General features: G+C 48.7%; 2 protein-coding genes across 2 annotated transcripts in view; one reads left to right on the forward strand and one right to left on the reverse strand.

The window, feature by feature from the left end:
- Positions 1 to 10,126, forward strand: part of Ippk (inositol-pentakisphosphate 2-kinase) — a 53,124-nt gene extending 42,998 nt beyond the window's left edge. Inside the window, exons 12-13 of the mRNA XM_015506262.2 lie at positions 4,360 to 4,439; positions 8,683 to 10,126. Of these exons, the coding sequence (XP_015361748.1) occupies positions 4,360 to 4,439; positions 8,683 to 8,908 (306 nt within the window). The 3' untranslated portion in view covers positions 8,909 to 10,126. The remainder of the gene's footprint in view (positions 1 to 4,359; positions 4,440 to 8,682) is intronic.
- LOC107159670 (centromere protein P) overlaps positions 9,788 to 16,702 on the reverse strand; it is a 227,944-nt gene continuing 221,029 nt past the window's right edge. The window contains exons 6-8 of the mRNA XM_048800516.1: positions 13,012 to 13,091; positions 11,974 to 12,065; positions 9,788 to 11,649 (exon numbers count right to left, since the gene is read on the reverse strand). Of these exons, the coding sequence (XP_048656473.1) occupies positions 11,522 to 11,649; positions 11,974 to 12,065; positions 13,012 to 13,091 (300 nt within the window). The 3' untranslated portion in view covers positions 9,788 to 11,521. The remainder of the gene's footprint in view (positions 11,650 to 11,973; positions 12,066 to 13,011; positions 13,092 to 16,702) is intronic.

Below are 16,702 nucleotides of genomic sequence, written 5' to 3' on the forward strand. Positions count from 1 at the left end.
TTGGTCAAGTGGATGTTGAATTTTATCAATGCCTTGTTTCTGTTGATAAGATCATATGATTTTTTCTTCTTAATGTGGTTAATACATCAGTTTGTTCTAATAGATTTTTTTTTTTTTTAATTTTTATTTTTTATGGTACATGGGGATAAAACCCAGGACTTTGTGCATGGTAGGCAAGTGCTCCACTACTTAGCTACACCCCCAGGCCTTTAAATATTTTTAAGGTTTTGAGACATAAAATTGAGATTTTTTTTTAAGTTGTCCAGGATGGCCTTGAATTTGGTCCTTCTGCCAATGTCTGAACCTCCAGAGCTGAGAGAAATAAATTTCTACTGGGTGTGGTGGCATGCAACTGTGATCTTAGTAAATGGGGAGGCTGAGGCAGGAGGGTCTCAACTTCAAGATCAGCCTCTGCAATTTAATGAGACCCTGTGTAGCTCAGTACTGGATCAACCCAGGATCAATCTCCAGTATGGGGGGGAGGGTGGGGGTGTAAGACATTTCTGTTGTTTATAAGCCACTTTATTTTGTTATGGCAGCCCAGACAGACTGACACTGTCTTCTTCATCAGTCCTCAAAAGTTTTAGTTTTGTCAGTTTCATAAAAATTAAATTTTGATCCTTTTATACTATGATGATTTTCGATTTTGTTAATTCTTACCTTGACCATTCTTTTTCTACTTAGTTTGGATAACTTCTTCCTGCTCTGTTAGTTGGGAATGAGCCCTTTACTTTTCTGTTAGTGCTTTTCCTGCTGTTGTAGCAAGCTGTCAACTCTTAGGATTTAGTCGTTTCACCCTCCTCGTGGACAGTGCAGGCTTCCTGGGTGCCTTCTGCTGCTGCTGGTGTCGGCGCCTCCGCGTCCACTCCAGGAGCCGGGGTTGCTGCTGCTCTCCGGTCATGCTCGTCCACCCATGTGCTGCCCTCCGCTCTGCCCTGCATCTTAGCTTCCACAGGGTCACTTAGTTTTTGTCTGAAGAACACCTTTTAATGTTTCCTTTAATGGATTCTGATTGTATTTAATGATATTATAAATGCTTTTTTTTTTTTCCTTTTTGGGGCTTTTTTTTTTTTTAAGATATGTTTAATGTCTGTCTGCATTGGGGGAAAACTTGTGGCCTTTGTCGTGATTTTTTTTTTGCCCACTTTCTCTCCTCTGGATTCTAACTGTATGTGTGTCAGACCATCTTGCACCCTTTCCTCTATATTTTCCATTTCACGTTTCATTCTGGATATTTTCTTTTGATCTGTCTTCCAGTTTAGAAGTTCTCTTTAGCATTTTCTTTCTTTTTAAGGTATCTACTTAGTTTGGATAACTGTCATCTCTGCTTTGTTCCCTGCCTGCAGATTACCTTCTTTGTCCGGCTTATATCTTTGGGGGTAACTAGGTTTACAACCCTAGGTTTTATGGTAGTGTTTTTACTTGCTCAGTAACGTTAGCATTTTAACTATAAAAAAGTGAAAACTGTGGGAATTGCCGTTGCTTTGGAAGAAACGGTAGAAGATCCTTCAAGCCGCGGTGGTCAGTGAGCTCCTCTGTGCCAAGTGCTGGGCTGGCTCCTTCCCCACCTGTGGAGGGCGGCCTTAAGAACAGTGTTCCTTCCGCGTGACCATAACTGTAATCCTCCACTTTCAAAAGGAAATTGCTGGTTAGGAGAAATGTTCATTGTGAACAGTTGTTGAAATTATTCCCATCAACCACTATGTCAGCCTTTTCAGTTTTTTCTAATATGCTTTTAAAACTACTTGTTGAATTTTTAATATGAAATTTTGTTCTAGGGTTTCTATGTGGTTCATTTTTATAGTTTCCAGTTGTCCTCTGAAGTTGTTTTGTCTGTATCCTTTGAACACAGCAGCATGTGTGTCTGGCGCCACAGCTGGAGTCCCTGGAGTGGGAGTCCACTATTGTAGGTTTACTTTTTTTTTTTTGTAAGAGCATTTTTGAGTTCTCAGCAAAACTGAGTGGAAAGTGTGGAGATTCTCATTTGCCCGTCCCCTCGTGTGTTTATTGTTGGTTTACATTTGTGTTGTTCTGTCTTATTGTGCCTGCATATTTTTTTCTTATGTGCCAGAAACTATATTTGCAATTATTTTAGAAATACTTTAAAGCCTTGGATCATGTTTTTCCAGAGTGAATTTAGGTTTGTTTCTGCCAAGAGGCCTCAGAACCTCTAGCAAGCTGGAGTCGTTTTAATCTAGTTTTGATGATTGATCTCTTCAAAGTCGAGCTTCAGTTCCCAGTAGGGCCTGTCGACTTTGGCTCAGTTTAGATGGACACAACACCTTTGTTTTATTTATTTATGTGGTGCAAAGGATCGAACCCAGTGCCCCATGCATGTGAGGCAGGCCCTTTACCACTGAGCCGCAACCCCAGCCCCCAGTTTCATCTTAAAGGAGCATTATTTGCACATTAACTCTAGGATGGGGTTCATCGTGGTTATTGTCCCCAAGGTCCTGGAGGGTAGTGAAAAGTGTCTCTCAGACAACCCTCCAGAATTAGAAAGCCCTCCCCTGGAAAGCAGACCCAAGTGCCTTCGTCCCCTCTGCCACCTCAGCTCTGCTTCAAGCTGAGGTTTCTGATAATTTGTTGAGCTTTTGTAGTTGGCCTCAGCAGAAGAGTTGGACCCAGTTACCTGCTCCAGCCCCACTCACAGGGAAAATGTGTCCTTTCATTTCATGCCTGAGGCACAGCTTTGCCCATCTGAAGAGTACAAAGTATTTCATTGTTACATTAATTTGATTTTCATTGTTACTTTCTTTGACTAGTAGTGAGATTAATCATATTTTCATACATATAGAGGGTCTATGAGATATATATAAGAAAGGCCGTATTGATAGGAGATACGTACGTATATGTTTATATATTCATCACTTTGGGGCCTCTTGTGGGCAGTTTTCTTGGTCTGTCGAGCTCTGGCACTTAGTTATTGTTATCAACAGTGTTGATACTGTTTTATGCTGCATGTGTTTTCTCCCCATCTTCCACGGTCTTTGGATTAGGACTATATCACGTAATAGCTCTTTAGTTTTTAAGTCTAGAGAATCTTGTAGCATTTTGGATTTGTATCTTGGTTAGAAAGGCTTATAGCTGCACTAAGGACATGATAAACGTTTTGTACCTTTTTTTTATATTTGGCTCAGATCTTTTGGACTGGATTTTTGGTGTCTGCTGTGTATAAAACCTGAAGAGGGTGTGAGAACAGGAGTTGGTGTTCCCTCTGGGGCGAGGGCCTCACCTGGAGGGAGCAGGTCTGAAGCACACTCTTTTGTTCTTTGGTCCTCCCCACACCTGCCTGGGGGAGGGGTAGCTTTGAGGTTGGCCAGGGCAGAGCCTCCTGCTGCATGAAGCAAGGTTCAAGGGGTTCTGATCTGTCATCAGCACTGAGGCCAGTGATGACTTGTAAGGCCAGTTCCTTTTTGTCACTAGTTTTTCTTTTTTTTTGGTGGAGCGGGGCCTGGAGATTGATCCTGACACCAACCACTGAGCCACATCCCCAGCCCTATTTTGTATTTTATTTAAAGACTGGATCTCACTGAGTTGCTTAGCGCCTCGCTGTTGCTGAGGCTGGCTTTGAACTCGCCATCCTGCATCAGCCTCTGAGCTGCTGGGGTTACAGGCGTGTGCCACTGTGACTGGCTTAGTTTGTGGTTTTTAAAGCGGGAGCCATCCAAACTAAAAACTTCAAGTGAGACATAAAGTCGAAAGGAGGAGGAGGAAAAAAAAAGTCTCAAACTGTGCATTGCAGAGGGAACAGTTGTGGACGTTTTGTGGACTGTCCCTTTGATCTCTCGTGTCACCTGCCATTCTTTTTTTTTTTTTTAATTGTTGATAGACCTTTATTTTATTTATTTATACTCGGTGCTGAGGAACAAATCCAGTGCCTCACACATGCCAGGCAAGTGCATTACCGCTGAGCCCAGACCCAGCCCTGCCATTCATTCTTGCGGGCCTCACTTTTCTCATCTCTGTTGATGCCCGCAGTGCCCATAGGGTTGTGGGGGGTGAAGAGTTAGCATGTCGTGCTCCTAGTGTTCTGCGTGCACTGCCTGCTCAGTGCTCTGTGTGGCCAAAATGCCAGGGAGCGGAGAGGACTTACTCCTTTTTCTTTCAAAGACCCTTGCTGAAGACAAGTCATGTTTCAGGTTGCAGCAGGGCCCATGTGAGGGGGCAGCAGGCAGGGCTGAGCAGAACTGTGTTCTCATAGCAGGGACTCCTCAATACCTCTGCTCTGTGTGGACCACACTCCTAACCTCATCCTCGGCTTCTGTCACAGGAAGCAGTTCCTGTACCTGGCTGATCAGTGAGGGGTAGTTTGGTGGCTGTGAGCGTGACCCGGTGCTGACCTTTCCCTCCCCACAGGTGCAGCAGTACCGAGTTGCCATGACTGCCAAGGACTGCTCCATCATGATTGCGCTGTCCCCAAGTCTGCAGGACACAAGGTGAGGCCCCTGTTGCATGTCACCTGCCCTTGGGCTAATAGGGGTTTGTGGAATAATAGGGCAAGCAGGTTCCCCATACAGCTTATTCTTAATATCATTGGACTTACTAACTCTTGCTTCTCTGTAAGTTTATAATTCTGTCAGACATTTCTGGAGAGTAACTAGAGATGATTGTTCTCTTAGATTGTATTTTATCAGTGTCATTGTTTTTCCGTACTGGGGAGTGGACTCGGTGGGAGTTCCACCACTGAGATACATTCCTAGCCCTTTTACTTTCCATTTTGAGACAGGATCTTGCTGTGTTGCCTGGCTGGCCTTGAACTTGCAGTCAGTCTCCTGAGCAGCATGCCTGGCTATTGTTATTTTCTAAGAAAATACCCTAAGGGTGGAGAAGCGTGTGGATAACATGGTGAATTGCTTTGAAAGAGAGCTCAAGCCCCTTCTGGGCTCTCATACCTGAGGTGGCCTAGGTTCCCTGTGGGCCTTGTTCAAAGACTGTACCAGGTCAGTGGAACGTGCCAGCTCTAAGACTGTCACCATCATCTTAACACACATGTTCACTGGTCTGCTCCCCTTCTGAATAATTAGCGTCTGCAGTCTCTCCTGGCACTGCTTCTTATAGTCCCCCCATGAGTTTTCAGGAATTTGGGATGAGCTTGATAACCCTCACTAGTTGGCACCCTCAGCACTGATCTCCAGGATGCTGAACCCTGCGCGTGTTATCTGGAATGTCCTGTTGTTCTGACGGGTGTTGCTGTGTCAGGATGACCTGCATCACCAGCTGCCAGCCACCCATCTTTCTGATACTTTTGAGCTAAACAGTTCCCAGGAATTCTGTTCCCTGGCAGGCACAGCACTGAAGGCTGTCCAGAGTGAAATGTGCTGAGGAGCAGGCACAGAGCAACGACTGAGGTGAAGCACAAAAATGGTGCTTCTGTTTAGTTGAAAAGTCCTCTCATTCCCTAAGAAAAATACCTCCAGTACTTGGTTATAAGGAACCCCCAGATGGATTAAACATTAGATAAGAGACACCCACCAAGACATTACTTGCCACCCGGCCTGACCATGGGTGCCGTGGGAAATGGAAAGTGCGTGAATGCAAGTGCTGAAGGGAAGTTGCAAGAAATGTGGGTTCACAGACTGACAGAGGCCTGCCTGTAAGAGGCTGCTAGTGGACAGATGTGCACCGTGCTTCCTCCAGCACCTGTGTCCTGTGAGTGTAGCGCCCAGTGGTGTCACGTGGTGTGAGCTTCAGGCTGGGTCCTGTCCAGTTTGTACCAGCTGCCCAGCAGAAGTCAGCACTTGCTGAGAGGGGAGAAGAGTGCATGTCCAGAAGGTTCCTTGCCATGTGGGTGTCTCATACTGGGGGTAGAGGTACAGGAATCACCACCCACAAAATGCTCTATTTGGTCCTTTCTCCACAGAGCCAAAGGAAGATCATCTCTCTCTCTCTCTCTCTCTTTTTTTTTTTTTTTTAATAGACTTGTCAGTGGCTTGGATGTGACTCGGGGGCTGCCTCAATTCACTGACTTCTCTCTATTGCTTTGAATTGGCAGGGAGTTAAGGGAAATTGGTTATGGGGAGGGGTGAGGTAGCATGACTGGGTAGGACACTGATTGATTTCAGTTGCAGAAACTCTGCTCTGTGGGGTCTCAGAGGCCCCAAAGCTGAGCAGTGTACTGTGCAGCAGGATTGTGATTTAAGAATCTGAAAACAATCTTAATGTGCAAAATAAGGAAATAGTTGAATTATGGTGTGGCCATTTGCTTATTAAATTTATAATTGTTTGTTCCATTTTTGTCTTAACATTTCATCCTGAGACCTCTGCCAAATTTATTTCATGATGCAAATAAATGCATGATAAACATGAAAAGATATTTAAAGGTAGGAGGCGAAGAAATTAAGGACAAAGGAAAGTATACCCAAGTGTTTCATACACAATGATTTAAGTTTAAAAATTAAACTGTGCATAGGTAAGCTTTGTGTTGGAAAAACTTTGCTGGTTAGAAATGAACCTTTGATTTGAAGGAGGTTAAGCCTGCGGAAGCCTGGAATTCTGTGATCCAGTTGAGGAGTGACAGGAAAGCTGGAAATTCTGACCTGCATTTGCAGAGGACTCTGCCCTGGGAAGCTGCTTCGCCTGCTGGAGTCTGGGGGCAAGGCCAGAGTAGGGACCCTCTGTCAAGGGGCTATGAACTGGTGGCCTAGCCCTACAGAATACAGAGTGGAAGTGGTGGTAGGAGAGTGGAGCAGGCCCCCACTGGTGCTAGTGTGACTTGTGCACCTGAGGGCAGTGGGAGTGAGGGGCTCCCCAGAGCTTTGTGCACAGGGATTGGGCGCTCAGTGGCTCTCAGAAGCCATGGCCAACTGTGGCCAGGGTATGTCCCAAGTCATCTTCACAGCCATGAAATGCACACCAAACCTAAGACTAAATTTAGATCCTTAAATTTTAATTTACAGCTCACAGACAGGTTGACTACATTTAAACTTACCACACCCCTAAAATAGAGGCTTCTCTATTTCTGTTTCGGCCCCATCATAAACAAGAAGGTCTTAAGTCCGCCACCTTGTTTGTGCAGGCATTTTGTGATTTTGGAATCACAGGGCGAGCTGCTCACAGCCTCCTATGTCTCAAGTTCTGGTCCTCTATTCCATTTCCTGTTCCAAACAGCACGGGCGCAGCTTCAGCCTTGGGCTACTCTGCCCGTCCCTCTTGCTACCTTCCCTACTGCTTTGGGCCCTGGAGACCAACTGTCCAGGCGAGGGCAGCAGCTCCCTGCAGCCTGGTTATCCCAGCCCCAGTATCTGAGGCCATGGCAGAGGGACATGTGTGCCTTGGGAGATTCTTGCCCGGTTTTAGCTTCAAGGACCGACCCTGGGGGCAGGCAGATGTTTGGTGGCAGGGGCTAGTTAGTACCTGCTTCCCTGGCTTATAAGGAGCTTGTGGTCAACCAGGTTGTCAGACGGAACTGCTTAGAATTCCCTTCCTGTCGTCTTATGTGTCTTGTTGGATGCTGCTTACAACCTGAGAAATTGAGGTGTTCTTGAAAAGGCATAGGCCTTGTCCTGGGCTGACCATGGGCTTCGGGGCTCTCTGTAGCAGGCTGATCAGGGTGAGCTGTCCCCTTCTAGCTTCCAGAGGGAGACCCAAGATCTTGTACACAAGTTATTTGCTGTTCTCTGCTATTCAGCAGAGAGTAGGTAATGGTCCTGGCAACTGATTTGTGACCGTTTCTTTCTATGAACAGAATTCTGAACGGGTTGAGAGCTGAGGTCTTTATTAGCATCCTTAGAACAGGCTGTCTCCCAGGAGGGAGGCTTCACAGCTGGTGTTCTGTTTTTAATGATTTCTAAATTGAGAAGAGCAATAAATATGGTAAAATCGGATCCCCAGAACACTTCTTCTGGGCGAAATGAAGTTTATAATTCATTCAGCCACTCTTTTGAATGCTATGTGTTGAGTTTTCTGAGCAAAGCAGATAGATAGATACATAGCCATCTCAGGACCAGATTCAGTTGTTCTCAAAGTGCTATTTTTCCTTTTGGTAATGAGGATTAAACCCGGGGTGCTCTGTCACTGAGCTACATCCACAATTTTGAGAGGGCCTCACTGATTTGCTGTGCCTGGTCTTTGCCTTAGCCTCCTGAGCCCTGGGATCACAGGCGTGCGCCACCATGCCCAGCCCTGAAAGTGTTCTAAAGTACAAGTAGTTGTTCACACTGATGTTCACAAATGCTACAAAACTAAAGAGAAAATACCGAGTACTGAAGGTTTGATTTGAGAGTAAAACATGAAACCAGGCCTCTCTCTGTGAGGAGCATTAAGAAGGCTGCTTTCCTCACCAGGCGTGGGAAAGGTGCGTAAAGAGGAGTCTGTTCTCGGCTTTCATCCATCTGGCTGTTGAACGGCCAGAACTACTTTTTAACTCTTAGGTTTTGTAATGCTTGGCTCGTGATAAAGTGACTTTTTCAGCATTCGTTCCCGCCACTGGGGCCTGGGGAATATCACTCAGGCGTTCCACATAATGGCTTTTCCTTCTTCCAGTCCTTCATCCGTCTTGTCTGATGTGGCTCAGGGTGCTGGCCTGTGTCCCATAGGTAATTACTTCGTGGAAGCTCACATGCTAGTGTATACAGTTGGTGCAGACAGGATGCACACAAACACTGACTGGGTGCTCTTTGTGAGCTGGGATAAGAGAACTTGGAGGGTCCGTGTATTCTGAAATTGCTTTTTTACTTGCAGTTCTGATCAGAGGCCTGTCATCCCCTCGTCGAGGTCCAGGCTCGCCTTCTCCGTGTCTGTGCTGGACCTTGACCTCAAGCCCTATGAGAGCATTCCTCATCAGTATAAATTGGACAGCAAGATAGTCAACTATTACTCAAAGACTGTGCATGCCAAAGATGATGCTGTGGTGCCGACTCGGTTGAAGGAAAGTGAAGACTGCACGTTAGTTCTCCATAAGGTCTAACTTTTTTCCCTGCAGTGTCTTTGAAACTTGAATGTGAAAGTTGAATGATAGCTATTTTCTATTGTGTTGGACGACTTCTGGCTGTGAATGTTTTTGCTTTTAACCCTGTTGAGGTGATTGCCTCTTGAAGACATAAAATTAAAGAGCACTAGAAACATCTTCCAGGACAAGGAATGTAGGATGTGAGCGGGGTGTCCCAGGAGGCTGCTCATATTCTTAAATCGGAAGTGTCCGTTAAGCCCTGGGAAGACGTCCTGGGTAGTTCTTCCTTCAACCAGGGCTCATGTCTAATTCTCTATGCGAAAAGCCTTATAAGACCAAGGTTTGGATCTCTTACCACCAGATTCCTGACGTAGAAAGCTTGAATTGTCACAAGCATTTTATGGTTTGAACTTTTGGAAAACAGATACCACTGGAACTTTCCCGGTTGTTACTGGTCACTTTTTCAATTTGAGCCACATATCAACACAGGCTTTGGGTGGTTCCCTGCTGCAGAGAGTGATCAGAAGTTAGTGTGGACGTCGGTTCTGAGTGGTCTAGACTCAGGGTCCCTGTGGAGGTGCCGAAGCTCACGGCTCTTAAGGGTCAGCAGGGAGTGTGAGACTCAGGTCAGGATGGACACCACTCACAAGAGCATTGACTTTTTGTTTTTGCTTATGATTTTAACTCTAGGGGGAGATAAAGTGTTCTTTCCTACCTGAAATCGCTACTGTGGAAGCTGGGAGCACAGCTGTAACTCACTAGGCTGCCGCGGCTGGCTGGGGTGGGCACGCCCGGTGTCCCAGCGTTCTGGTAGCACTCCGTCATGTCGGGTGGTCGAGGGACTTCCCAAGCTGCACTCCTCCCCTCGGTTTGCCTGGGGGCTTTTTTGGGTGTGGGCCCCAGAGCCTTGCCATTCCCGTTGGGCTGCCACGGGCCCTGCTTCTGGAAGATGCGTGGCTCCTAGCTGGTGCCGAGGGTTCTTGTTGGGATCACCAGAAGTGTGCCCGGCTGCTATAAAATTGTTGGGACTCTTGGCCTCCCCTTCCCCATGGCAGGTTGTACAGACTGATTATTTATATAATTTTGAGGGACTAATGAAGGCTTATTGTAACATAATATTAGTGAAACCATGGAATTGTATGAAAATGCTACATGAAAAATGAAAATATTTTGCTGATTGTAAAATTTTTGTGGGAAATTTTGTGATAACTTGAGAATTACACTTGTTTGAATCAAGCCAACTCTTCTAGAATTGATTCTTGAATTCTGTCCTTACATTTGCTTTATTCTATACTCGGGCACAAAAAGATAGTCATGTGTCTGGACACACTGGCCCCTTTTCCTTCAGCTTGCGTGGTATGTGTGCTAGGGTGGGGCTTTGGAGGTCCACCCCAGTCACGTCCACAAAGCTCAGCTCGAGGCTGTGGAGGGTGGGAAGTGGCCATTAGCACTGTTTGGATTCAGGATGGTTTGTTGCTGCGGGCCTGGGCGGCGTCACTTGGGACAGGTTTCTGCACAAGGTGGTGCACTGTGTCCTGGGCTACGCCATGCTCTTAAGGTAGCATCCCTCTGCCAGAACCCCAGGCTCTCGGGAGGTGGGCTGGGGAGTAGTGTTACAGCCTGGCAAGGGGCCTCATCCAGCTGGATGGGCGGAATGAAAACAAGCAGGCTGTATTCTCATAGGAGGGAGGAGGGAGCGCCCCAGCCTAGGTCTCGGCCCTCCGTCTGGCAGGTGGTGCTGAGGCTGGTCTCCAGCCCTGCCACGTCCCCGCTGCTGTGCTCAGACTCCAGGATGCCCCAATGGCATGAAAACCCTCACTGACCCTGACTTACGGGTGATGGAGGGGCTTCCAGCTCTAGTTCTCATCTGAAATTATGGTGTAGCACTCAGACCCTCTGGGGTTCTCTAGTGAAGGTCCTGTGAGAAGGGAGCAGTGCTGGGTGGCTGTCATCTGGCACTGTTTTGACGTTAACAGCCGTGCAGATTCTGGGGAGACCAAGAGGTTCAGGACTTAGAGGTGCTGCTGTGTAGCCAGCGGGGCAGGCGTGGCTGCTCTGGCTTCTGAGGAATGTTAAGAAATGAAGCTCCATCAACAACTGCCTCCAAGACCCCCCAGGTGGCAGGAGGTGGATGGCTTCTCAGGGCTGGACCACGCGTGGCTCCGTCTCTGGGCAGACTGTGAGGTGAGGTGGGGGCCCAAGCTGGTCCACACACATCAAGGGAGGGAGAACCACTCTTGGTATGTCTTCTCAAATGTTCAATTCTGTTTGACACTTTGTACATGAACAGCTGTATTTTTCACGCCATGAGAGTCTGATGTAGCATAACTGCACACAGCTTGTTTTGGGCAGTGATGGGGCCTTAACCCAGGGCTTCATGCATGCCAGGCAATCGTTTTACCACTGAGCGACGTGCCCAGCATTGGTTTATTCTTTGGAGACTGAGTCCAGCCTCAGCAATGTAGACCCTAACTTGATCCTTCTGCCTCCCAAGTAGCTGGGATGGTAGGCAGGTGTCAAATGCATCCAGCTAAGGGTGTGGTTTCTGAGGGGAAGGTACATAGTACACTTAGAGTCAATATAGGTCGCACGCTTTTCGGTGCACCATCTTGTTCCTTCCCTGTGTGGGAACTAGTCATTCTCTGCACAATGTAATTTTATCAGGCTTTCTAGAGCGGCTTCAATTCCAAGCACTTCTAGCAGGGTTCGGAAGCTCTGAGGGGCGGTTTCTAGGACTCTGTTCTTGTCCAGCTCCAGAGCTATAAAGAAAAAAATAAACCAGGTAAGAAACCTTGAGCTGTTGGCGTCCCCAAGACCCCTCCTCCTCCTGAAGGATCACATGGACCTGGAGGCACTAGACCCGGAGCAGAGAGATGTGATCTCACCCATGTCTTGAGGCAGAGAACATTCTCTCCTGCCTTCGGCCGGCAGGGCTGTGGGGGAACGATCACTCTTGTGCTTTTTGGTTTTTAAATGTTCTTATTAGTAATTACTCAGTGTACAAAGTACACTAAGCCAGATGAACAACACCTAGCTTTGACTGAGAAGTCCCCTAGAAAGGACATCCGTACCCAGAGCCCTACCTCGCTGAGGGACTTTGGTGAGCAGGTCCAGCTTTGGTGAAACCTTCCCTTCTTCATCTATCTGTATTCTCCAAACAATCACCAATTCAAACCTGAAAGAGGTAAAACACATTGGCCAGTGCTTTTGAAATCTGGTTTTTAGCTCCTTTTCTCTATTCTGGCTTCCTTGCTCCTAAAGACATCCACCCCAGAGGAGGGAAAAGGTGGTCAAGGGGAACCAGGACCACACTGGCAAGAATTGGATGTGGATAGGACGCAGAGCGACAGGAACTTGCACATGGCTGGTGCCGGTGCAGAGGGTCATCTTCCTTGGAAATACTCTGGCACTGACAAAGCCGTGTGTGCCTCTACTCCACGGCTGGAGAATTTCGTGCCTCAATATCTGAGCCCAAGAGAAGCCTATGTAGTGTGGGCTGGGAGAAACAGACAGGGACAAAGATCCTAAACGCTCGAGAGCTGAGGCAGCCAGGCATTTTGGTGGACTGACCTACCAGAGGATGAGGAGTAAAAATGAACGCACTGTGGTCATGGGTCAGGGGCAGAAGGACGCCTGCAGAAGACTACCTGTTTGAAGGCTTGAAGAGGCGCGCACAGGGAGATGCACAGGGGCTGAGGCAGGGGGCTGAGGCAGGAGGCTGAGGCAGGAGGCTGAGGAACACGGGCAGGGCAATGGCTCTGGGCAGAGTGTGGCCAGTGAAGGGAGGTGGCCGTGTGAGGAGCTCTGAAGCGGTTTCTCTGACTTGGCCTCAGGGGCTTCCTCACCCCAGCCTCCGTCCTTCCATTTGTGCAGTGGTTCCACACACACCTCCTCCTCCTCCCAGCGCCCCCTACATTTGCTCCTTAAAACCCCTCAGTGGAACTGAGGCCCAGGCCAATAGGCACTTGTCTGCGTTTCCTATGGTGGTAATGTTCACAGGGTGCAGAACGGCCTGCCCACTTCTCCTCCACCCGACGGTCTCTGGTCCTCAGGGGATAGTTTCCCTTCTATTGAGAATCCCTGTTTCATAGGGACTCGAGGCCGCAGCGGCCCGCACTCACCCTGGCCTCCTGGCGCTGCGGATCTCCATGCAGCTAGAGCAGGACCCCTCCGAGAGGTGCACAGTGTCGGGGTACTTCTCCTGGTGGGAGAAGTGGTTACACAGATCCGTGAGGGAGGAGGAAGAGGCCCTGAGCTGGGGTTCTGGGGACTGGTTGGGAGTCAGGGAGAAGAACCCCACTTGGAGTTGAGAGCCCTGTGCCAGGGCCGAGTGCACGGCCCCACTCCGTCATCCTGCCTCACCTGTTGTCACACAGGCCCACCCTTTTCGAGATCTCTCCAATGCCAGGCAGCCTCCACATTCCCATGACCTGTCACCTCCCCTGTTTCCTCATCTCACATGACCAACCACTGTACAACTCTGATTCTACCGCCTGCCGCCCACTCAAGCCTGGTCGCAGGCCCCCTTGCTCAGGTCTGCTAACCTGGCCCTGAGCTGTGAAGACTGTTCTCAGAGGTCTGGCATCTGCCACCAAGCCTTTCACCCTGAGCCTCTGAGGGTGGTGACTGCCACACTGCCACAGCAGATGCTCCTGGACTGTGCATCCTCCCAGCTCCCCCCAACAGCCCCTGGGATCCCCCCTGACGCCCACTGCACCAAGGGGAAGGCTCCATGATGACCTGCACCCCACTCTGTAGCCACTGCAGGAGACAGGGTGCACTTTCCCCGTGTCTAGGCTCGCCACTCCAGGGCAGGTAGGGCTCCCCCACACGCTGCGACGCCTCTGGACACGTTATTCATAGCAGGACCTGGGAGCCTCCTGCCTACCAGAACTGCCACGTCTGTGTCATGACAGTTGAGCTTGCTTTACAGGCATCTTCACAGCCGGGAAGCAAGAACCCATCTCCTCAGTTCCCACAGACTTCCATCTGCTCTTAGGAGTCATGTTGTAGGGTTCGGGGTCATATGCCAACAACTCTAGGTTGGTTCATCATGAGATTTCAAGGTTCTCTTGTCTGTGTGTCCTGCCACCATGCCTGATACGGAAACGGCCACCTGGGGATGGCTCAAGTCTGATGCAGGCCCCACCCTGGCCAACACCAAAGCCACAGTGGCCTCCACAAGCCTTGTGAAGGACAGTGAGGCGACCTGAGAAGCGTGGTCTGCCAGTCAGTCCCAGGAGAAAAAGGGGCAGGCTGGGACCCAGCTGGCACAGCTTCCTGGGAGGCAGATACTTGCTGGATTGAACAGCTTAGCTCCCTCAAGTGAGGTTGTGTGGGGACAAAGATGCGTCACAACTTTTAAAGGAGCCAGCTCCCTGTAAGAACTGCTGCCAGCACCCTGTGCATTAAGCCGCCAGAAAGCAAGAACGCATCCAGACCCTAAAGTGGGTGGGCATGGGGTCCGCTTACAGATAATGACTGATTTCAGCAGAACAGTTGTTAGGAGAAAATGTATACCTAAGTGACTTAAGCGGAAAGTGCGTGTTGATTTTTAAACCTCAAGCTCTTCTAAATTAATAACAACTGTTTGAGGAACATAAAGGACAGTGTGTGGACGTGGCAGTTCAGCTTCCAGGCTGTGCTTGGCAGCAGCACGTGGGGCTCCGGGGACGACAGGGGCTTGGGCTGGCTCCAGCATGGGGCCACGGCGCAGCCTCCAAGCCAGAGGGAGCAAATCTTTGCCTCCCCAGGCTTTTCTTCTTTGGGAGCAAAAAGAGTTTAGGTGTTTTCACTAAATATACTCCTTTTAGTTTTTACAATAAAGACAAAAGTAGAACTGCTGAATCGGGGCAAGGCCCGGTGTCAGCATGTCCTGGGGAACTCAGGATTGTGTGGAAAGCGTCCTTCTGTGTAAGTTAATCATCTGCTCCTGTCCTGCTTCACTCCCTTGTCTGGTCACCTCAACTGCAGAGCACAGCTGGAATCAGAAGGAAGGAATTAAAGGCTGACAGAAGGGCCAGAGAGCCAAGCCCAAGAATGGCAGCCTCATGACAGTCACTGCAGTGCTGTGAAGGCCAGCTCACCTGAGCAGATGCACAGGTGGCTTTGAGGGAGAAATGATCTCACTAAACCAAGATGGGCTTGAGGTCACTGGCCAAGATTAACAGTGATGGAGAGTTTCAGATACTACTATATCTGACATTGATCAAAGATGATCAAATGGGCAAGAAGGAGGTAAGATGGACAGCTATTGATAAGGTGGAGATATGTTCAATATATATAGAATACTTTACATGAAGATACACACAAGCCAGGCACGTGGTGCACGCCTGTGACCAGTGGCTTGAGAAGCTGAGGCAGGGGGATCGCAAGTTCAAAGCCAGCCTCAGCAACTTAGCAAGACTCTGTCTCAAAATAAAAAAAAAAAAGGAGCGGGGGATGTGGCTCAGTGGTTAAGCTCCCCTAGGTTAAATCCCTAGCACCAAAGAAAAGTACACACAAGGTTAATTGGAAGCCTATAATTGATCTGGAAAGCACCTCTGAGACGTCAGATAGCCACCAGTGAAGCCAGGGAAGGGAAGCACCTGGCCAGCTCTCCAAGGACTCAGCCTTGGACCCAGGGCTCTTTGCAGAGAGCTGGAGTGATCTGCGCATCTCAAGGCTGTGGTGCCTGGAGGAGCCCCGCAGGAGGCTGTGTGCATCCACAGGTGCCTGGGGAAGGCTGTGCTGTGGAGGGGGCTGTCGGCAGGGGGCCTTGCTGGCTGGCGGGCGCTGGCGTTTCCTTCTGGGGCCCCAGCCTCCCTCAGGAAAACTCCACCTGAGGAACGTGCTCAGGCCGCAATCCAGATGGTTTGTTTATCCAGCTGCTCGCCATATGGGGCAGTTTGCATTGGAGGCCTCTCCTGGTATTCATGATAGAAAACTGGTGGCAGTGGGAATGTGGCAATTGGATATCTGCCCATTCCACACCTGCCGCCCACTGTGCTGCTGCAGCCGCTGCTGGGCTGCAGGCGTCTCACCCCTACTAGTGCAGGGCCAAGAGGAACGAGCACACCGCCTTCCACCCAAATGGAACTCTTGAAACGTGCGCACACTTCTTGTGTCCACGGGTGTCCACTCACCTAGACTTTACTGTTTTCCCAAAGATTATGTCTGACTGATTGAAAGAATAGAATTTTTAAAAATTGAGATATAATGCTTGTCAAGGCTGTGTGTGTTGGCACACGAGGCTAAGGAAGCACTATTGCAGGTTTGAGGACAGCCTCAGCAATTTAGTGAGACTCTGTCTCAAAATGAAATTTTAAAAAGGGCTGGGGGTGGAGCTCAATAGCAGAGGACCCCTGGGTTTAGGTCCCAGTACCGTGCACATGGTCGCCCTACAGTGCACTCATTTAAAGTTCACACCTCAGCGGGTTTTAGTGATATACCAGCAGCACCAGCGTCCTTCCCTTCTCTTGGTTTCCCTATTCTAGATATTTCAAACAAGTGCAGTTGCACAGTGTGCGGGTTTTGTGACCAGGGCTTAGTGTCTTTTCAGGGCCCCTCCACGCACTAGCAGGGATTACATCATTCCTTCATATTGCCAAATAGCACTGCACTGGACAGGTACTGGCCACATTTTGTTTATCGGCTTATCAACTAACAGACATGGGTTGTTTTTAGTTTTTGGCCACTGGGAATAATAATGCTACAATCATTATGGGAACATAAGGTTTCTTTTCTCTTGGTTACACATCTAGGGGTGGAATCCCAAGCTGTTTCCCACTGTGGCTGTGCTATTTTTATAATTCCATTAGCAGCGTAAGTCAC

The sequence above is a fragment of the Marmota marmota genome, unplaced genomic scaffold (genome assembly GCF_001458135.2).
Source record: "Marmota marmota marmota unplaced genomic scaffold, marMar, whole genome shotgun sequence".
NCBI lineage: Eukaryota > Metazoa > Chordata > Mammalia > Rodentia > Sciuridae > Marmota > Marmota marmota.